Raw genomic sequence first — 22700 nt, forward strand, 5'->3', positions numbered from 1 at the left:
TCATATCTTTTTTTATGTTCATCAAGATATTTCAATTTGTATATTATCAGAGCAGTATAAGCTACTCTTCTTGCACGTTCAACTCTTCGGGATCTTTCCAATTTATTGATGTACTCAAGTAATTGGAATTTATCCCATTCTATTGAAGGTTTATTAATTTTTTTATTGTTAGTCAATTTATCATATTCCAATACTCCATTTCTTCTTGTTGTTGGTGTAATATTTGATGGGTTTGTCTGCCGTTCCTTTGAGGTATCTTAATATCCTTTCTAATTGGTTGAATACTTTGTCCGATGGTTTTAGTTGATGGTGACTAATATATTTGATCGCGAAGCAGATGTCTGGTCGAGTGAGTGGAAATAATTTGTCTAATTTTTCTTTTCCATTTGTAATTGGTGTTCTTATGTTTTTGGGTATAATCGAAGTTAATATATAATGTCTGTGAATTAGTTTTTTAATTAACCAAATATAATTTTGCAAAGGTTTTATTTGGGTGATATGTAGTTTGTTTTTGTCAATATAAGCAAATATGAATTTAATTGTGTCATCTTTCTAAACAAATGGGGGGAGGTGTGCTTGTATCAATGTAATTATTTTGGTAACTCTATTCTACAATCAATTAAGCAACAAAGTCTAAATTGTTACCAAGTCTGAATTTATATTGTATCTAAGGAGTAAAAAAAAGTTCAATCTAATCATCATTCAATCTGAATATCATTCATTTAACCAATAATTTGAGCAACCGAATCGTCAATGGATTTTTTGAAATCAATAAATTTGAATCCAAGTAATTCTCTAGTCTTTTCATTCTCAATCTTACTTTCAGCTTTCTTCCAAGCATCAGCTTGAGATGGATCACCTTTAGGTAATTGAGAATCCAATTGTGGGAAATCTTTTCGAATCAAATCCAAAATACTTTGAGTTGAAAATGGAGATTCGGCCAAAATTAATCTTTGACCTTGAATTGAATCTTTCTCAAAAGCTACAATATGAGCTTTAGCAACATCTCTAACATCAATGAAATAACCAGTTAAATTATCAAATTTAGAATCTGGTTTAGAATTTAATAATCCATTAATAATTTCTGATGATGTATTCAATTGGGATTTGTTTTTAATTTCAAAAGCTTGTGGACCAAATACATATACTGGATTGATCACAGAAAGAGTGAAATTTGGTTTTTCCTTTTCAACAAAATCCCAAGCAGCTTTTTCAGCAAATTTTTTGGAACCAACATAACCAGCAAGTGGATTTGATAATGATTGTTCCCAGGTGATTGGATTCCAAGATTCTTCAGTAGCTGGGATTGATGGATCAGCTAAATCAGCAAATCTTCCCACAGCAGCATATGATGAAGTGACAACAACACGTTTAATTTGTGGTCCATGTGTTTTAATGGCTTGTAAGGCATTGTTGGTACCTTCAACAGCTGGAGTTAATAATTCTTTTTCAATATCAGTGACATTGAAATGGAATGGAGATGCGGTATGTAAGAAAACAGTGACTTCAGGATGTTTCTTTAAAGCATCGTCAAAAGCACCTTTAACAGCAATATCTTTAACAATTTCGTAAGTGAAATTTTCTGATTGCAATTTAGCTGCTTTCAAGTTTTCCTTCAAGGAATCACCTTTTTCATTGGATCTAACAGTACCAACAACTTTATAACCTTTTTCAATCAATTGTTTGACTAAAGTTTGAGCAATAAAACCAGAAGCACCAGAAACGAAAACTGTAGTAGATGAAGACATTATAGTAGTTATATGAAGATATTTTTTAATTGATTATAAGAAAATTGTAATTATTAAAAGAAAAGAAAGAAAGAAAGAAGAAGAAAAGTAAATTAATTCCAATTGGAATTTTCTTCCCCTTTTATAGTGATTTCATTGCTCTTGAATCAAGGGATGGGAAATTCATTCTCCTCAATCAAGGGATGGGAAATTGTTGACGGGAAAGCCACAAAAAGGGATAAAAGTAACGACAAATTCTTTATGATGTTGTTAGAGTTCGCAGTTTAATAGAATCTTCCGGAACATTGAACCACGCCACAGCAATCTACAATAACTAGGGAAAAAAAAAAACAAAAGAACTGCGGCGAGAAGTGTAAAGTAACTAAGTAAGTATTCGGAAGATTACTGTCTCCATTAGGAAAGTAACCGAACGGGTTTTTTTTCGGGTCTCGGTTTTTAATTACTAAGTGAATGAAATTCTCGGACAAAATCGTAATCACGAAAATGACGACGGATAAAACGAAGAGTTATCCTATTAACCGAAAAAATGGGTAAATGCCTTTTCAATTTTAAACCTTTGAAAACTAGAAATGAAATTTGCAAATCCTATTACAAATCATAAAGATGAATAGAGCTAGAGCTAGAAAGAATTCATGAAACTAATTTGGCGAGGCTTAACAATTGCGTGTAAAATTGAGTTACACAGTTTGGTTCAGACAACTTTTTCCACTGTGACATTCTATGTTCATTGCTCAATCATCTTGATAAGCATTGATTCAACAATTGAGAGAAATTGAGTTGTAGTGTTCAGTGATGTAATTAAAAGGAAGAATCTGGAGGTGGCTTTTTTCTTTCTTTTTCTGCATGGAAATTGAGTGAAAAGGTGACAGAAAGCTTCAACCAAGTAAATTCCAAGGTGTATCCAAATTTCATTTATTGAAATATTTCCCACTCGATAATAGCATAACCCCTTACTGCTATAAACGGTTTTACTGTTAAAAAGGGACAGGTATTTTGTAATTATTTGTGTGATTGTTCTACATTTAATCTTTGCCCCTAGTTTCTGTTGGCAGCATCGCAAAACAGATTTCAATAACCCTAATTTTTGTATAATATTGGAGTAACAGAATTTGATGATACAATAGAGGTTGTAAGGTAGTATAGACAACCACAACCCTGTACAGGAATCTCTTAATCTTTCCTCCATTGTTTGTCTACTGAGTACCATTCATACCACCAGCGTAAGGTATATATATACTCTACTAGACGCCCTTGTCGTCTATTTCTAAGTAGGTTTTACATACTCAACTAAAAAATACAAGCTATTAACGTAGTTTAACTATTACAGAGGGCCTTTAAAGCCTATAAACAGTGGATATTCAATTACATGCTTGTAAAAGTGGGTCAACAAATACTTTTTAGAAAGAACATCCCGGAAAAAAAGACTTCAACTCAATCAAGCTTAACCAATTTATACTATTGGATTACTATAAAAGCTAAAGCTCCCCAAACCGTAACAGATTTACTACTGCTGCAAATCATTACAAATAATTTATTATGGATAATCTTTATACGTGGAACTCTTGCTATTGACGAAAAACGGGGACCCTAAAACGTGTCCAAACCAAAATTCAAACGAAACGAAATGAAAAATTTTTTTTTTTTTTTTCGCCCAATGAAAAATTTGAATTAAATTGAAAAAGGAAATTTCAATTGACCTTCTTTTTCCCTTTCTTTTCTTTCTTTTCTTTCTTCAATCAATTACAATTCAAATAATTAATTAATAATGTCCGACGAAAGAACTTTTATTGCTATCAAACCAGACGGTGTTCAAAGAGGTTTAATCTCATCTATCTTGGGTAGATTTGAACAAAGAGGTTTCAAATTAGTTGGTATTAAATTGGTTCAACCAACTGAATCTTTATTGAGAACTCATTATGAAGATTTACAATCTAAACCATTTTTCCCATCTTTATTATCTTATATGTTATCTGGTCCAGTCTTAGCTACTGTTTGGGAAGGTAAAGATGTTGTTAAACAAGGTAGAGCCATTTTGGGTGCTACTAACCCATTACAATCTGCTCCAGGTACCATCAGAGGTGATTTTGCCATTGATATGGGTAGAAACGTTTGTCATGGTTCTGATTCTGTTGAATCTGCTAACAAAGAAATTGACTTGTGGTTCAAGAAAGAAGAATTGGTTGAATACAAACCAGCTTTGTTCGGTTGGATCTACGAATAAATTAGCTAGATAGAGAATTTTACTGTTCCTGTTTCAAATTATACATGATTTTACAGACAAATAAAAGCAGTGTCCACCAAGTTCCTTGTTTTTTTTTTATATAGTTGAAGTAAATTGAAGATGCTGAAATAGAGAAGAACTATTTATTATAAATATAATTATTCATTACAAGACAAAAAGCTCAGCAAATATTTATGTACCCAATTGTAGAATTTAATTAATCCAACTACAAAATGTTGGTCTTAATAATTGAATTGATTAATTGATAGTCCAAAGCCAGCAAGCCAGAGAATTGTTGAAGAAAGAATAAGAATAAATTTTGGGTGTCGCAGAATCAACGGCCCAAAATTTGAAGTTTTGGTTTCCGAAAAAAACGAGTATCTGAACAAAACAAAACAAACCAAGCAATTGATTAGCAAATCACAAAGAATGGCATCAATCGAACAAGACGATCTTTTTAATGTTCAAGACGATGAAGAGGAAGATATTGAAGAAGAAGAAGAAGAAGACGAAGATGTTGAGGATCAAGTAGAAATAGAAGAAGTGGGGGAGAATGTGGATGCCCTGCAACAAGAAGAACAGGAAGAAGAAGACGATTCTCAAATGGATATTGATACCGAAGATCAACAACAACAAGAGGAGGAAGATGAGGAGGAAGATGAAGATGAGGAAGATAATGAGGAGGAGGAGAATGAAGAAGAAGAAGGCGATGAAGATGAAGAAATGGCAGATGAAGATGGCGAAAATGAAGACGAGGAAGGTGAGGAAGAAGAAGAAGAAGAAGATGAAGAAGATACGAGCAATAAAAAGGATAACAAAGATATTGAAGCTACTACAAAACCTAGTCTAGAAAAGAAATCCAATGATGAAGAAAAAACTGAAACCAAATCAACTCCTGAACTGCAATTGCCCTCGGCTGCCATTGATGAATCCAAGGACAATGATGGTGATATTTTCTTAGGTGACGATACTACAAAACAATCTGACATTCCAACCCCCAAAGATTCAAATGTTGACAATTCTACATCTAGAGAAGGAGAATTACCAGACGACTCAAACAAGAAGAATAAGGATAAACCAATTGAACAACCAAGAAATGAAAAGGGCCAAGAATCAGAAAATACCAAACTTGAAGAATCAAAAGATAAAGAACCTTTAATAGAAGACGGCCCCAAAGATCAAATACAGGAAGATTTAGATACAAATTTATCATTTCGAGAACAAATCATACGCAAAGCCCAAAGAGCCACCGAATTTGATATTATACCTCAAGTTGCCATACCATATGCTAATCAATGTCATACTTTAGCATTCACAAAGGGACCCAAATGGATATTAACCGGAGGTGAAGATGGATTCATACGTAAATATGATTTCATTGCTTCAATTCAAGGGAAATCTCCATTAACAATGGCACAAAAACATAATTTATTTTCCGATTCATTAACTAATGCTGGAGTAATATGTTCATATTGGGAAAATGAACAACCATTAACTAGAAAACAATTAATGAATCAAAATTCAAAACTAAAAGATAGTGATTTTTCCACGGGGTCAGTTAGTTATGAACCAAAAATTAATCCGGTATATGCTTTAGATGCGGAAAAAAATGGGTATTGGTGTTTATCGGGATTATTATCAGGTGGGATATCTTTATATACTATGAGATATAATGAAGGTGCAATTCATTATTATTTCCACCAAGGTAGTAAAGAAAATAAATCACGAGGTCATACTGATGCTATATCAGTGATAAAATTAAATCAAGAGCAAGATAAATTTTTATCTGGATCATGGGATAAAACTATCAGACAATGGGATTTAAATACTGGGAGAACTGTATTGGAATATACTGGGAATTCTGGTCAAATATCAAATATTGAATTTAGACCTGATGGATTAAGTGATGTTACGTTTGTTGTTTCAGAAGAAGAGGAAGAGAAAGAGGAAGAAATACAGAAGAAAGAGAAATTGAATAATAAATCTGGGGAAAATTTGGTCAATTCAAATGATGATATAGATTCATTATTTGGTGATAGTGATAAAGATGAAGAAATGACAGATGCAAACAAAAAAGACGAACAGTTAGAAGAAGAGACTAGGAAAGTTGTTGAATCAATTGATAAACCAAAATCCAATAATGGAGCCACCAACAAAACCCATTTAAATTCTAATATATTCATGTCTTCGAGTATAGATGGAACCATCAATATTTGGGATATTCGAACAAGCTCACCCGTGATAAGATTAGGAGTATCTGAAGGGACGCCACCATGGTGTATGTCACTGACATGGTCCAATAATGGAGATTTTATATATGCTGGTCGAAGAAATGGGACTGTTGAAGAAATATCGATTAAAATGCCTCATAAACGAAGTAATATGGGTCATCATCGAGATACCATGATACCTAATATATCTAAATTATTACAATTTCCTAAAATTAGTGGTCCTGTAAGTGCTATATCTACTATGCCAAATGATGATTTTTTACTTTGTGGATCAAATGATAATATTCGATTATATAATTTGAAATTATATGATGAATTAAATAATGTTTCTATAAATTCTAAAAAGCAAGCAACACCATTTTTAATTGTTCCTGGTCATCATGGTGGAATGTTATCACAATTATATGTTGATGAAACTGGAAGATTTATGGTTAGTGCTAGTGGATATCGTGGTTGGGGTCATGGGAATTATACAGATACTGTATTGATTTATGAAATTGATTTCCAATAAAATTGGTATCAAAACATTAATTTTATAATAAAGACATACAGACAGACACACAGACGATAAAACAAAACGTTGTAGGATTATTGTAATATATATAAATATATATAGAATGTTTTATTGCTTGAAATTACAAATACATTTAATAACAATACATTCAATAAATAAATACATATAACAAGGTGGTGCCACTTACGTAGAATTTAAAAAACTAAATAATCACCCACCCAAATCACATATATATATATAAACATCCATTTCATCTTTTCTTTTTCTTGTTTTGTTTCTCCCTTTATCAATTAATCAATTAAATCCATAAATTGTATTTCTAATATTTCCAATACCAATATTTCCCAAAAAATTCCCCATATTTGGAATACTGGAAGATTCTATTAATCCATTAAAACTTTCTTCTAAATCATTAATGAATGTTGTACCAATTGTACTCAATGTAAATAATGGTTCATATTGTAAAAATTGTTTTAATGGATTAATTATCATTGTTGTTAAAAAATTACTACCAGTATTATTATTATTGTTATTCGATTTGATGAGAAGAAAATGTAAAATGACACCAATGAATCCAATGGTAATACTAATTTTATAAATATTACTATTATTATTTAATAATAATGATAAAACCCAATTCTTATCTCTAATAACTTTCTCATCATTGTCGTTATTATCTGTGTTAGTAGTGGTGGAATGGTTAACCCCTTGAGCTTCTTCAGTTGTACCACTCACTTCATTATTATGGAAGAATTTTCTGAATAATAAAGTTGATTTAATTCTATGAATTGATGAAGATGTAATTGAATTGGCTAATGTTAATGATGATGATAGCAGATTTTCACTGGAGGAGGAGGAAGGCAATTCTTCATCATCATCGTCATATTGTATTGATTGTATTGATTGTGATAATTCTTCCTCTTCTTCTTGTTTCGCTAGTAGTTGTTGAAAAATTCTTTCTTCTTCTATCAGTTCATCATTTATTTGTCTTGATATTTGTTCATCTTGTCTCGCTATTAGAATCAGTAATTCATTAACATCTTCTGTTTCTGTTTCTGTTTCTGTTTCTGTTTCTTGCTTTTGTGATGTTAAATATCTATATTGATTGAATTTATGTAATCTCAAATCTTCATCTTCCTCAACTAATTTCGATGTATTACACAATACTGAATCAACATTATATTGTTTAAACCATTTATTCCAAGTAGTTTCATTATTAGTCAATTCATCTATGGGGAACATTTCAAGTAATTCTTTTGATTTATTTAGTATAGTGACTAATTGAGAATCAGTTAATCCATCAAATAAATTACTTGATGATATAGTGCTATGAACTATATCGGGATCAATACCACTAAAATCAACATCCTCAGTATTCAGTATATTCAATGTTTGCCAAATTTTGGATTTAAAAGTTATTAGACTGGCCACATAAATATACATATTGATTAACACTGAATTATAACTTATACTGAAATCCCATAATGTTAATATTTGTGATAAATTAGTTAAATCATGTGAATATATCGTTAAAATTGATGATAATGCTTGATAAAATTTATAATCATAATTTAATCCTTGTGATTGAATAAATGAATTTGAAGTTTGTTTGATTAATTGAAATAATTGATTATCAACAATTTCTAAAATTGTGGGGATTAATCGTAAATGGTTGATCGATAAATTAATATCACTAATTAAATAATCTCGTAAATGATAAATTGCTAAATTTTCCAACATTTTAAATGCCAATTCTTCATCAATTTGATAATCATTGGAGTCTTCATATGTATTATTGGATCCGTTGATTGTATTACTACTACTACTGTTGTTGTTGTTGTTGTTGTTGTTATTGCTGATATAACTCGTACCATTGATATTATAATCATCCAGTTTATCATTAGGAATATAACATACTAATAAAATAATACTGGCAATATCATGGAATCCTTGATAATAATTTAAACTAGGATATTTCCGTAATAATTTTATTATTAAATTTGATAATTTCCCCTTTAAATGATCAATTTCATTTGTTGTTAAAATTGTTGTATAAGAAGATGAACCTGAATACAGTAATGATTGAATATGATTTAAAATTGTTATTGATCTTTGAATATCTAATTTCACTTGATCTTCATCTTTATGAGGTGGTAATTCAACACATTGTAAATCTTGTAAAAATAAATCAGTAGAATATTTGTTATTTGAAAGTATTGAAGTCGTAGGGACCTTGTCACTTTGGGATGCAACATCCGTCGAACCGATGTTGTTGTTGTTGTTGTTATCATCTTCTATACCTAATAAGATTGGCCATATTTTGCATCTTAATTCATTATTAATAAGTCCATCAGTAGATCGAGCTAAATCACTTAACAATTTTAGTACTTGTCGTTTATCATTTGTCTTTGTCTTTGTCTTGGTAATGGTATTATAAATTGTTTTAACTTTTAAATTTTTGATATGATCATTTAGGGGCAAATTATCTTCATTGCTTCGATATAATGATTCTCCTAAGAAATCTATATCCATTGATGAAGAAGGTTGATAGGATATCTCTGAAGTAACGACTGACATTGTTCAAAATATATGTATATGTATATGTTTTTGAAAAGTCCTAAAGAGGGAGATCTTGGGTATGTATGAATGAAATAATTGAAAAAAAGAAGGGGGGGGGGGGGACAAAAGTAGTAAAAATAAGCAAAAAAACAGTAGTAATAGTAGAAAGTAATGCAAATGAAAATGATATAGATTAATGTGTTGAATGAAAAACAAGGATATGTATGAAGATAAAGATAAAGAAATTGAAATGATAAGTCCAAGTGATAGTATAAATTGAGAGAGTAAATTATTAACAAGATTAGTTTTGTGTGTGTGATGAATTGCTGCTGCTGATGAAGGTAATATATATGTGGGCGTGTAAAAAGTGACAAAAGTTGTTGTGGCTTGTCAGATTACACGACCCCCCCCCTCCCAATAATACATGGAATTTAATTGGTTACTTATTACACAAAAGTCAATGTTTGAACATATTACACGTACTTAAAAATCATTTGGTAGCTCTATTGGTACAACTATTTATCTATCTATCTATCATCATCATCATCAAGCTATCAAAGAATATATAAAACATATCCTTTTATACTCAAATTGATTATGATGGACCTTAATCTCTTTACCCAAATAGTAATCAGAAACCAAAACATGTCTTCATAACAATACTTATTCAACTAAAAGTTATCCCCAGGGTTTACAATGTTATAGCAACGGAATTCCTAGCCACTTTTTAACCGATATTCCGCTCTCAAAATCAATCAATCAAACAATCAAATCAATTATTAGAAAAACAAGAAATGGACTAAAACTAAAGATGAATTATGGGGCGATTTTTTTTTTTTTCAATTTGCCGTAATTCGGTTTCAACTTTCTTTTTAAATTAGTTAGACGGAAAGTTAAGAACTTTTTGGATCTATGTATGTGTGTGGGAATTTTTCAAATCTAACCTAAACCTTTTTTTTTTCAACTCTAAACTTCTACAATCAATACTTTCTAACTCATGTCTGTTGCATTAGCTACTCCAATCAAAGACTTTATCGAATTGAAATGGTCTGATACTGCTATTTCCAAATATCATAACATTTGGCTTAGAGATAATTGTCATTGTGAAAAGTGTCATTATTCATTAACCAAACAACGATTATTGAATTCAGCTACTATTAACCCTGATATCAAACCCAAATCAATTGATCTTAAACAAGATGGATTGAATATTATTTGGGATCAAGAAGATCATGAATCAAAGTATGATTTTAACTGGCTCAGATTACATTCTTATCAACCACGTTTAATCCCTATTGATGAAAAATTAAAAGATGGTAAGAAATTATTGAAACGTGAATTCTGGCAAGTTAAAGAGATTGAAAAGAACTTACCTACAGTTGATTACAATAAAATTATGGAATCGACCGACAATAATAATGAGAATGCTATTAAAGATTGGGTATTAAAAATTTGGAAACATGGATTTTGTTTAATTGATAATGTCCCTGTCACTCCTGAAGATACTGAGAAATTATGTGAAAAATTGAATTATATTAGACCTACTCATTATGGAGGATTTTGGGATTTTACTTCTGATTTAGCTAAAGCCGATACTGCTTATACTAATTTTGATATTAGTAGTCATACTGATGGGACTTATTGGTCAGATACTCCCGGATTACAATTATTCCATTTATTATATCATGATGGTACTGGTGGTACCACTTCATTAGTTGATGCATTCAAATGTGCTGAAATATTGAAACAAAAATACCCGGAAAGTTATGAAATTTTTTGCCGTATCCCTGTACCAGCTCATTCAGCAGGTGAAGAAAAAGTTTGTATTCAACCCGATGAATATAATCCAATTTTTAAATTAGATGATCAAGGACAATTATTACAAGTAAGATGGAATCAAAGTGATCGTTCAACAATGGATAATTGGGAAAATCCTGAAACTGATATTCCCAGATTTTATCAAGCTATACGTAATTGGGTAGAAATTATTACTTCACCAGAAAATGAAATGTGGTATCAAATGAAACCTGGTCAATGTTTAATATTTGATAATTGGAGAGTTTTCCATCTGAGAAGTGAATTCACGGGGAAAAGAAGATTATGTGGAGCTTATTTTGAAAGAGATGATTTCGTTAGTAGATTGAAATTACTCGTATTAGGTAGACAAGCAGTTTTAGATGCCATTTAAAAAGAAAAAAAGAATGTTCACCTTTTATTTACATATTCAAAGATTTCAAAATATACACATTATATATATATATATATATATATGTTTAGACAAAGATTGGAATTTTATCCCAATCCCATGGATCATTAAATCTTAACCCAATATCTAATTTAGAAATAGCTTGTAAATCTTCTTCAGTCAAATCAAAATCAACAACAGCCAAATTTTGAGCTAATCTATCAGGATTATTTGATTTAGGAATAACGGCAATATTTCTTTGTGTAGCCCATCTTAATAATACTTGAGCTGGTGATTTACCATGTTTATCAGCAATTGATTTAATAGTTTCATGTTCAAATAAAGTTGGAGTATCTAAAGCTCTTTTAGATTGCAATTCTAAAAATGATTGAGGACCAAATGATGAATAAGCAGTAATGGCAATCCCTTGATTTTGAACAAATTCAATTAATCTTGGTTGTTGTAAATAAGGATGATGTTCAATTTGTAAAACAGCTGGTTTTATAGTGGCCCCTCTAATTAAATCATAAATTAATCCTCCATTAAAATTAGAAATCCCAATTGATTTAATTTTCCCTAAATTAACCAATTTTTCTAATGCTTTCCAAGTATCTAATAATGGAACATTTTCATAATGGAATTTATCACCATCACCACAATAAAATCCTGGTGGATATTTTTCTTCCAAGGGGACAAATTTAAATGCAATTGGGAAATGAATTAAAAATAAATCCAAATAATCTAAATTTAAATCTGTTAAAGTTTTATTTAATGCTTTTTCAACATTTTCTGGTGAATGATAATTATTCCATAATTTAGAAACAATAAATAATTCTTCACGTTTAACTAATCCGTCTTTGATGGCACGATTGATTCCTTCACCAACCTCTTTTTCATTACCATAATCTTCAGCTCCATCAAATAATCTATAACCAGTTTTAATGGCATTATAAATTTGATCAGCAGCTGTGGCATTGGTGACTTTCCAACAACCAAATCCAACAATTGGCATTTCATAACCAGAATTTAATTTAATAGTAGGTGTAGTAGTAGACATTGTAGAATATGATTTATAACAATTGAATTTATAAGGTTTAAAATAAAAATAAAAAGAAAAAGAATTAGAAGCAGTAACTGAAACTCTTGTTTGATTAAGGAGAAATCGTTTGATATTTATACAATTGTAATTGCTCTTTATTAACATTATGAAGGTGTGGAGGGAGAGGGAGGGGGAGGGGTGGTGCGAGGGCGAAAAAGAAAATTGCGCAAAATCGACTAAAAAAAAATTAGTTGGTGGTGGTAGGCTCGTATTAAAAAAAAACTATGTGATAGGAGCAAATTATGTGATTTTGTATGCTAATTTATATTTCAAAAGACTGAAGTTTGATCCGAGAAAGCAAGCAATCAAGTATTATACGAAGGTGAAATTACAATAATAATCAATCAATCAATCAATCAATCAATCTATATGTTTGCTACATTTCTTCTTTTATTTAATTGCTAGTATCTCATGGAACATTACGTACGAGTTGAAGTTGTGAGACAAAAAATAAAAAAAGAAAAACAAACTCAAAGGAAGGTTAATCCGAGACCCACCCATACACGCACACAATTAATAAACAACAATAAAATCTAACTAAAAATATCATTTGGTTTCTTTCTGGGGTTAAAATTTAAGCATTGTATTCTTTGTTATTATTCACATTCGGATAGAACTAACAATTAACTCTCCTTAAATTGTTAAAATAGACCACTTTGTTACTTGTTTTTGTCAAACCTCTGTTATATCCGGGGTCTATACTCTGTTCCTCTGACAATTATCTCATTAGAATTGATGTATTATTTTTGTTTTTAATCACCCCACTATTCATAAAGATAAAGTTATTGTTACTACTCAAACAATAATGTGTTTGTCTCCCTGGTTCACCATTACAACAACAGCATAACAATCTGAAGAATGTGGAAGGAAGAAAGTGGGCGAGATTGAGATATTCCTACAAACATCCAGCTAATTGACTTTCTGTACTTACCAACAACTACTACATATTTGGATAAAAAAAAAAACCCATCTATATTACTAGTCTACTTGAATACCATTCATATATCATGCTTCTATTAAAAGAAAAAAGAACCTATACTACCCAAAAAATCTATCTAAACCGTATTGTAAATCTATCTATAAATTAAAACACCAGTAATTATAAATCTTAACTTAATAAATTGGTTAAACTCATTGGTTTAGCATTTGAATTATTACCATTACTTCCATTAGTTTCACCTCTAGCAACATTAGTAGTATCTACTACTGGTGGAGCAACATTTTTTTGTTTAGGATCAGGATAATCAACCAATGAAGTAAAACTTAATACTGATCTAATTGGTGGTAATTGTGTTCCATTACCAGCAATACTACTAATATTATTTAATTTTTCAGTAACAGCAGTTCCAATAAATGTATCTGATGGTGCACTAACATTGATATTGACATTAGTTGGTGGTTGATCTTGATATGGTTTTAATTGTGGTGATTGTAATGGAGTTTGTAATGGGGTTTCATTAGGTGATATTATAAACAGATTATTAGCGCTTTTACGTGAACTTGATAAATGAATTGGGGTTTGTGATGGTGAATTTGGTCGAGATTTCTTATGAGTGTGATAATTCTGTTGTTGTTGATTGTTGCCATTATAAAATTCTAAATTTAATGATGTAGAAGATGGTTGTTTTGGTATTATACTTGGTTTTGTCATATTATTATTAGTAGTATTAGATGTTGTTGTGTTGTTTGTATTGTTTGTAGTACTAGTTAATGGAGTTAATCTTTGTAAACCAGCTAAATTAGTCGATGAAGAAGATCTTATTTTTCCACTCAATGAACTCAATGATGATGAACTAGCATTAAATAATCGAGAATTATTACTGTTACTTTTTTGTTGGAAATAATCATTCAAATTAGAAAATGATGGAGTTGGAACTCCACTTAATGGACCCAGGGCATTATTGTTTTCTGGAGATGAACCCAATGAATGTAATGTTGAATTTGGTCTACTGAATAATTTATTACCATCGGAATATAGGCTAGTTGAAGATTCCGATTTAGGAATTTGTTGTTGTTGCTGCTGTTGTTGTTGTTGTTGTGAACGAGATATGTTGTTTGGTATTGACAATGGAGCTAATTTAATACTTTCAGATGATGAACTTGTACCTGAATTTGGTGTTTGAGCCGATGCCATAGTTGGTGATGAAGGTAATGAAAATACTGCCGATCCATTTTGTTGCAAATGATTATTGGTTCCAATATTTGTTTGTTGCTGTTGTTGATGTTGTGGACGTTCTTGAAATTGGTATTGTTGTTGTTGTTGTTGGTAATATTGTTGCTGTTGCTGATCAGTATTAGGAACAACTGTAACTCCTTGAGTTTGTACCATTGGTTGCATATAACCATTAGCATGAGGCACAAAATATACTGGATAAGGTTGATGATATACATGATTTCCATTACGATCTATAGAAAATGGAATAGCTGTATTAGGTATAGCATAAGAACCAGGAGGTAAATTACTGGTTGGAATGGCCATACCCGCAGGTCCTGTAGTTGTAGCTGTAGTAGCATTGGGATTAATCATCATATTTTGATTCTTATTTTTCCGTTTCCTTGAACTTGGATTGGTATGAATTCTTAAATGTCTAGTTAATTCATCGGATCTACTGAATCGTTTAACACAACCTGGAAATGTACAAGCATGAGGCTTTTCTCCCGTGTGGGTTCTAATATGTCTAGTTTGATGTTCTAATCTATGGAAAGCCTTATCACAAAATGTACATTTATAAGGTCTGTCATCCTTATTCTTTTTCTCCTTTGGTGGCATTTTTTTGGTGTCGAGGGAAGTGGGCGTGGGCATAGGTGTGGACATAGACATTGCGACGTTGATTAACTTGATTAATAAGTCTAGTTTTGTATAGTGAAAATGAAAATGAAATAAACAGAAGTAGAATAAGTAAATTCAAAAAAGAAGAAGTAATAAAAAAAAATTAGTTGAAGGTGAAATGTCTTTCTTTTTCTATTCCAATCTCTTTCTCCGTGGTAATTCAAGATGGGGAAAGAAGGAAGGAAATCTGTCAGTAGATTTATATAAAAATTTTTTTTTCCCGTAATTCTCCTCCTCCTCCTCCTCTCCAAAAAAACTGCAGGTTGGCGTCGTTTCTTTTTCTGAGTTTGAATTTGAATGTGTGTGTGGATGCGTTGGGTGTGGGTGTGGGTGATGCACAATTTGTTAAAAAACACAAAAACTTAGTTTCGGAAAAACTTGTCTGAGTTTTAAATTTCTCCATTGGGGTGACAAATATAATAAATCTCATTCTTTAGTTTGGGGGAAAAAAATAACTGTTGGCGGGTTGATTGGTGTGGGCTTTTGGCTTTGGGTTCGGTTGATGGTGGTGCGCGCACTAAACTCCAGACATTCAAAGCATTTTAGTTTGATTGTTTTTTTCAGATCCAGTTGACATCATCATATACTCCCATTATTCTCTTCCATGGCTTGGAATATTAACAATGTATGTATATGTGTGATTTTAAACAAAAAGTCCATCAGTGAAAATTTTTTTTCATCATTATGGAGTATCTCCTATTTTTTTTCGGAGAAATATTGGCGAACAAAAATCTTATCTTATTCCTCTATTGTGAAGAAAGCAAAAAATTTAACAATACAAAATTCTCTACTAAAAAGCTTTACAAATGCTGGGCCTCTAAAATATACTTTACAACGTCGAACTAGATTCTCACAACTATTTTAGGTGTTGTTAGTCGGGTTCCCCGTGGTAGTATGTGATACCCAATTATGCATAACATTCTAAAATCAAAATTTAGGAAAAGAAGAAGGATAAAAGTGAAACACAACTCGTAAACCCACTTTCCGTCAACAACTGCTGGTGAAGAAAATATAGAACTGTGCCCAGTTTTTTTTCTCCGAAATAGAAGAAGAATAACAATGCTGATGTGAATAAGGTGATTTTTTATAATCCCACACAAAGAGAGAGAAAAAGAAAATGTTGTTCCAGATGGCATGTATTCGCGACAAGTAGAAAAAAAAAATTGAAAAAAAAGATAATCCGATGGTTGGTTTTTAGAATAGTTACACAAAATAACTAACATGCAAATATGCGAGAAGTACAAAATAAAAACTGTGGGTCAAATTGGTGGTGGTGGGTTCAAATTCCACAAAGATTTGTAATCTAATTCCGAAAGAGTCCATTATCATAAAAGTATAAAGGATTGTGGGAAGAAGCAAAAAAAAAGGAGTTATGAGGGGAGGCAAGAAAATGGTTGTGATAGAGATTTGTTTGAAAATAATAAACAGAAACGAGAGATACAGAGGCGGGGTGAGTCAATAGGGGTGAAAAGCAAATGTAACCGAAGAGGAACGAAATAGGGATGAATTTTGCTACTACACCAAGAAAAATATACGGGATGATACACATTTTTTTGGTAAGTAAATATTGAATTGAACAAGAAAAATTCATATGAATCAAGAATTCCAGAATACTGATAAATACTAATATTTTCTTATCAATTTGTAAATATAAGACTAATTTCTTGCAAGAAGCACGTTTTCTTTTTCTCATGGAGAGACGAGCCTCTAGTGTGTGTGTGGGGGGAGGGTGGGGGAGGAGAGTAATATGCGGCATCGATGTGACCTATCGAAATCAACAAAATAAAACGTTGACTAAAATAAAACACTTGGCCCCGTCAAGTTTAATTTCTTCTTTCACGGGGCATCCAGTATGGGATGTCCTCCCTCCCCTCCATCCCAAAGAAAACTTAGAAATTTTAAACTTAATCTTTGAATTGAGCCACCACCACCATAATCATAACCATAACCACAAGTGTTATCCTATTGTTTAACCTTTTTAAATTCCTAAATTTGCCGAACTAACCTTTCTGGTTCAACAAAAATTCAATTGTTGTTTCAAAAATGTTTAATAACAAATCTTATTATGCACCCTTGTTGCATTGTTGTTATCACTAATAACAGCAACCATATTGTTCTTTTACCCATGGGGTAAAAAAAAAATAAAAATTAAATTAAATCTATAAAGTTTGCTCTTCTCCAAATTTACTTGTTAGTGGGTTAATACCGAGTGTTATCTATAAATGAGTTTTGCTTTTTCTTTCATATGCAAATAATAATTATTTTTCCGTAACTGTGGAGTCTAATCATAATTAAAGATAGCAAATATTACGTGTTATGTCTAATAGATCTTTTAACTTCTTGGTATGGATAAAGAGAGGTCTAGATTTGATGAGATTTTCAATCTTAATTTCTAGAAAACTCAATTTCTCAAGGCTCTTTTCTTGCACTAACTTTAATTCAAGCACCATGTAGTTTTCTAGAGCCGTACAACCTTTATACAAATTTGGAGCCTTGTCCTTATTAGTTTATTTAGCATGTGGATCAACCTTAAATACTACTTCATACACATATCAGATTTACTGTTTATGAAATTGATAAGTCAAAATTTCCTAATTGGATTCTACATCAGTTAGGGTAAGTTTAGGATAAAAGTAACTTGATTGCTATTGCTGTAACCATAATGGTTAGTTGTTCTGTGGGCTGTGGTATTAGCAACAGTTCTTTGTGTGCCAATTCTTCAAACCAATGAGTTCTTTCGGTTGTTTTTGCCTAGAGAGTGTGTGTGTGCAAGTATCCGATTGATCAACTGTGTTAGACGAATTCCACTAAGAGTTGACTGTATATGGCCTATCATTATTTTTCAAAGTTATTTAAAAGCCACCACAACTTGGTAACATATTTATATTATATTTTGAACTGTATAAATATATGTAGTAAGGAGAAAGCTGTACTACTTAAGTACTTTCATTAGACGAACAGATACCTATGATACAACATGTTATCACCTACACTGACTATGGCACGTATTATCATAATAAGCTATTGGTGAGAACACGTCTACTACCTAGTATGTTATAAATTATCCATATTAACTACTCGTGTCACGTGAAAGTTGAGAATACCTATGAGGTCATAGGCTAACCAAAGTAATTTTTTTGTTATTTTGTATGAGTGCGGGTCGTGTATTATTTTCCAAAAAAAAAGCTGAGACGAACAAAAAAAGGCTGGTTAGCTGGTTGGTTGTCAAAAAAAAAATAATACTATCAATTTATATAATTATTTTAAACAACAGCAACAACAACCAGTAAAAGACCCTTGAAGAGGACCTGTATTTATATTGATTAGAACTAAATAGTCATGACTAGTATACGTTACGACTATTTTAAGGAATCTGGTGGGAGTGATGGAGGTCTGCCAACAAGAACAATAATATCCTATAAACGATTCATTTATGTTGGTACTTTATTGGCTATTTTGATCTATGGAAGTTCATTTTTAATTACAACGATAGAGAATTTCACATTAAAATTTGAATCACAATCAATATCATCAATAGATAGTTTCAAAGGTGAAAGACCAGATTATGCCAGTCCGTCACTGAAATCAACAGATTTTAAGGGCAAAATCCCTTTTTCGAAAGAAGTTTATGATAAACATATCTTATCTCCCAAATTACATTCAATACAATGGATTAGAGCTCCAGAATCCATACATGATGATAGAGGTACTTATGTCATCAAAGAAGATAAAGACGACAAAGGTTTTCGAGTTGTGGTGAAATCTATCGCTGATGAAGAATATGAAAAGGAATTAATTGGTAATAGTATATTCAAATACAAGGGAGAAGAGCATGAAATCGTTGACTATTTTGCCTCCCCAGATTTACAAAAAGTAATTTTAAAAACCGATGTCACAAGTCTTTGGAGATATTCTTCAATAGCTTATTATTGGGTATTGGATATTAATAATGGAGATATCAAACCAGTTTTCAATGATGTTGATAAGATTTCTACAGCATCATGGTCTCCTGATTCTTCTAAAATTGCTTTTATTTATGAAAATAATTTATATTACAAATCTTTACAACACGATGAGATTGTTCAAATTACTTTTGATGGTTCAACCGAAATATTCAATGGGAAACCAGATTGGGTCTATGAGGAAGAAGTTTATGGGTCCGATCATGTATTTTGGTGGTCTCCTGAATCAGATAAAGTGGCATTCTTGAGATCAAATAACACTCAAGTCCCAGAATTCATTATACCATTTTATGCTCAATCCGATCATCAAGATTATCCTGAGATTGTCAAGATTAAATATCCTAAAGCTGGTTATCCTAATCCTATTGTTGATGTATTAACTTATGATTTAAACACCAAAAATTTACATAACCACCATTTGAAATCAGAAAAAATCAATTTAGAAAATAGATTAATCACTGAAGTGGTATGGATTGGTGATTCATTAAAAGTGAAAACATCAAATCGTCATAGTGATTTATTAGAAATTTTCCTTGTTGATAAACATGAAAAAGTTAACTTGATCAGAACTTTAACTGCTTCTGACTCATGGTTTGAAGCAACTTCATCAACACTTTACATTCCTGCTAATAAAACTTTGGGTAGAAAATACGACGGATATTTGGACATTGTTGTTGAAAATGGCTACAATCATTTAGCTTATTTCTCTCCACCAGATAATTCTGAATATGAATTATTAACTAAAGGTAATTGGGAAGTAACTGGTGGAGTTACATTTGATTTCACTTCTAATACGGTGTATTTTACAAGTACAGCCAAATCACCAATTGAAAGACACATTCATTCAATTAACTTATTAGATAGATCAGATAATGGGTTACCTTATATTAAAGATATAACTACAAAAGAAGGTTGGTATCAATCGTCATTTTCATCGGGGGCAAGATTTTTATTTTTATCTGAATTGGGGCCTGGTGTTCCTACTCAAAGAGTTAATGATTTGAAAATGCACAAGAATGTTAAAACTATTGAAGATAATTCCGAGTTGGTTGAAACATTGAGGAATTATGTGGTTCCAGAAGTTAAATATTCACAAGTAGAACTTGATGATAAAGAAACCGGTCAACCATTTTTAGTTACTGCTATGGAAACCTTGCCATTAAATTTTGATAAAACCAAGAAATACCCGGTGTTGTTTTATATTTATGGTGGACCAGGATCACAAACAGTAACGAAAAAATGGGCACTTTCATTCAGTTCTTTGATAGCTGCTGAACTAGATGCTGTAGTTGTCACAATTGATGGAAGAGGTACTGGGTTTAACAATTTGAATTATAAATTAGGATCTAAATTCAAATTTATTGTCAGAGATAGATTGGGTCAATATGAACCAATTGATGTTATATCGGCAGCTAATAAATGGGCAGAAAAATCATATGTTGATCCTGAAAGAATAGCGGTTTGGGGTTGGTCATATGGTGGATTTTTAACATTGAAAACTTTGGAAACTGATATTGACAATCCAATTTTTAATTATGCAGTGGCAATTGCCCCCGTCACGAGATGGAGATTATATGATTCCATTTATACGGAAAGATATTTAAATACACCTCAAGAAAACCCTAAAGGATATGAAACTGGATCTATTCATAATGTTACTAATTTCAAACATGTTAAGAAATTTTTCATTGGTCATGGTAGTGGTGATGATAATGTTCATGTTCAAAATTCATTACAATTATTAGATGAATTTAATCTTGCTGAAGTGGAAAATTTTGAATTTATGATATTCCCTGATAGTAATCATGGAATGAATTATCACAATGGGTTTAATGTTGTCTATGATAGAATATTAGATTTTTTCAAAAGAGCATTTGATTGGGAATTTGTATAACGTTAAGGTTTTTATATATATATATAATGTATTATTAGAAAGTGTATATTAATTATAGTTTATTTATATTTAGATTAATATTTAATTCAATTCAATTCAACGTTAATTTTGGATTCTTAAATTAGTTTCCATACTTGAAGTATTAAAATCTAGTAATAATGTGTCTTAACTTAGTACGAATTGTTTAACCACACTACAATTTTGAAACACTGGATTTAATAAAACGTTACTCAAAAACCATTGAAGTCCCTTTCTTCTTTCTTCTAACCAATTTTTCGACATCATTAATCTATCAAGACTTAAATTATCTTTTGGAGGCAATGATGGAACAATATTTGTCGTTATAGTGTGATCATGAGGTGGGAAAATTTTCAATAAATCTTGTCGTAGTTGATAAATTTCATTATAACGTTTATATAAAACTATTGAAGAATAATCTAAATCATTTATAGTGATTTTAATTTGCCAAGTCATATAGCTTTTACCAAATTCTCCAGAAATTAAATGATATTCTCCAACGATAACATTAGTTATATGATTTAAATGATTTTGTTGATGTTGTTCTAATGATTCTCCATTATGTAATTCTATAGGCACTGGTAATACTTTATTAAGTTGTGATATTGAATTGGACTTATTTCTATGAGTAGGTGTAGTATCACTATTCATTGTTTATTTGGTTGAGATCATTCAGAGTGTTATGTAGTTGGTAGTTTGATAGTAGTTGATGTTGTGGATGACGATAATTTTATGCCTCTCCCTCCGTTTTTTTTTTTTGTTCTTCCGCTTCCCAGCCTCTTCCAGTTGATATCAAAAAAAAAAGTTCAACTTGATTAGGAATTACGGCCAATCTAATTAATTTGATACAACTGGGCTTCAGACAATGGATATAATTAAGAAGAAATATCCATTTTGGAAACGCTTATTACATAAATGGCAATCTCGTAGAGATATCCCCTTCCGTAAAAAATTCTTCATTGGTTATGATTTATATGGTAATACATATTGGGAATTCACTATTGATGGGAATATGTCAAGATTACGACGTAAATTAGAACCATTTCGTAAAGAATTATTTGAAGTTGATTATTTTAAAACTATTCCACCACAATGGTTACAATGGTTAAGAAGAACTAGGGAACATTCACCTAGTTTAAATGAATTAATTGAAGATCAAATTAGACAACAACGAATTAAAATTTTGGCACAACAAGCTGATGAGAATTGGAAATTGGAAAAATTAAGATTAGAAAGAGAACAACAATTGAAATTATCAAATGAATTAAATAAAGTGAAATTAGAAAATGAAAAATTTATTGAAAAACAAAAACGAAAAGAAAAGGAAGCATTACTAAGGGTTGAAGATCCTTGGAAACAAGCTGAAGAATCGAAAAATGAAAATCCTATTGAATCAACAACTATAAAACCGAGATCATAGAAAAGTGAGATAAGTTGAT

The 22700-nt window shown here is 31.1% G+C and overlaps 10 protein-coding genes across 10 annotated transcripts, besides 1 other annotated feature; 5 read left to right on the forward strand and 5 right to left on the reverse strand. All coding sequences in view use genetic code 12, as the record gives it.

Annotated features, from left to right (window-relative positions):
• Positions 1 to 722: 722 nt before the first annotated feature.
• Positions 723 to 1748, reverse strand: GRP2 (Grp2p; the record flags this gene model as incomplete). Its single annotated transcript, XM_715523.2, has 1 exon — positions 723 to 1748. One exon carries the CDS (start codon positions 1746 to 1748, stop codon positions 723 to 725), a length of 1026 nt encoding a protein of 341 aa, XP_720616.1.
• Positions 1749 to 2876: 1128 nt separating this feature from the next.
• Positions 2877 to 3074: a long terminal repeat ((phi-5a) Long terminal repeat (LTR); about 194 bp long, 14 copies per genome).
• A 439-nt stretch (positions 3075 to 3513) lies between these two features.
• Positions 3514 to 3969, forward strand: YNK1 (nucleoside diphosphate kinase; the record flags this gene model as incomplete). Its single annotated transcript, XM_715525.2, has 1 exon — positions 3514 to 3969. The coding sequence occupies one exon, from the start codon at positions 3514 to 3516 to the stop codon at positions 3967 to 3969; it is 456 nt and encodes a 151-aa protein (XP_720618.1).
• A 429-nt stretch (positions 3970 to 4398) lies between these two features.
• Positions 4399 to 6711, forward strand: CAALFM_C502900WA (SAGA complex subunit; the record flags this gene model as incomplete). The annotated part of the gene is made up of 1 exon (XM_715526.2): positions 4399 to 6711. The coding sequence occupies one exon, from the start codon at positions 4399 to 4401 to the stop codon at positions 6709 to 6711; it is 2313 nt and encodes a 770-aa protein (XP_720619.2).
• A 297-nt stretch (positions 6712 to 7008) lies between these two features.
• Positions 7009 to 9291, reverse strand: GYP8 (Gyp8p; the record flags this gene model as incomplete). The annotated part of the gene is made up of 1 exon (XM_715529.2): positions 7009 to 9291. One exon carries the CDS (start codon positions 9289 to 9291, stop codon positions 7009 to 7011), a length of 2283 nt encoding a protein of 760 aa, XP_720622.2.
• A 979-nt stretch (positions 9292 to 10270) lies between these two features.
• On the forward strand, positions 10271 to 11461 carry CAALFM_C502920WA (uncharacterized protein; the record flags this gene model as incomplete). The annotated part of the gene is made up of 1 exon (XM_715530.2): positions 10271 to 11461. The coding sequence occupies one exon, from the start codon at positions 10271 to 10273 to the stop codon at positions 11459 to 11461; it is 1191 nt and encodes a 396-aa protein (XP_720623.2).
• An 85-nt stretch (positions 11462 to 11546) lies between these two features.
• Positions 11547 to 12662, reverse strand: GRE3 (trifunctional aldehyde reductase/xylose reductase/glucose 1-dehydrogenase (NADP(+)); the record flags this gene model as incomplete). The annotated part of the gene is made up of 1 exon (XM_715531.2): positions 11547 to 12662. One exon carries the CDS (start codon positions 12660 to 12662, stop codon positions 11547 to 11549), a length of 1116 nt encoding a protein of 371 aa, XP_720624.2.
• A 1003-nt stretch (positions 12663 to 13665) lies between these two features.
• MIG1 (transcription factor) lies at positions 13666 to 15378 on the reverse strand (the record flags this gene model as incomplete). Its single annotated transcript, XM_715532.2, has 1 exon — positions 13666 to 15378. The coding sequence occupies one exon, from the start codon at positions 15376 to 15378 to the stop codon at positions 13666 to 13668; it is 1713 nt and encodes a 570-aa protein (XP_720625.2).
• A 3348-nt stretch (positions 15379 to 18726) lies between these two features.
• DAP2 (Dap2p) lies at positions 18727 to 21243 on the forward strand (the record flags this gene model as incomplete). The annotated part of the gene is made up of 1 exon (XM_715535.2): positions 18727 to 21243. One exon carries the CDS (start codon positions 18727 to 18729, stop codon positions 21241 to 21243), a length of 2517 nt encoding a protein of 838 aa, XP_720628.2.
• Positions 21244 to 21408: 165 nt separating this feature from the next.
• CAALFM_C502980CA (uncharacterized protein) lies at positions 21409 to 21912 on the reverse strand (the record flags this gene model as incomplete). The annotated part of the gene is made up of 1 exon (XM_715536.1): positions 21409 to 21912. One exon carries the CDS (start codon positions 21910 to 21912, stop codon positions 21409 to 21411), a length of 504 nt encoding a protein of 167 aa, XP_720629.1.
• Positions 21913 to 22126: 214 nt separating this feature from the next.
• On the forward strand, positions 22127 to 22681 carry CAALFM_C502990WA (uncharacterized protein; the record flags this gene model as incomplete). The annotated part of the gene is made up of 1 exon (XM_715537.2): positions 22127 to 22681. One exon carries the CDS (start codon positions 22127 to 22129, stop codon positions 22679 to 22681), a length of 555 nt encoding a protein of 184 aa, XP_720630.1.
• Between the last annotated feature and the right edge of the window lie 19 nt (positions 22682 to 22700).

The sequence above is a fragment of the Candida albicans genome, chromosome 5, assembly GCF_000182965.3.
Source record: "Candida albicans SC5314 chromosome 5, complete sequence".
NCBI lineage: Eukaryota > Fungi > Ascomycota > Pichiomycetes > Serinales > Debaryomycetaceae > Candida > Candida albicans.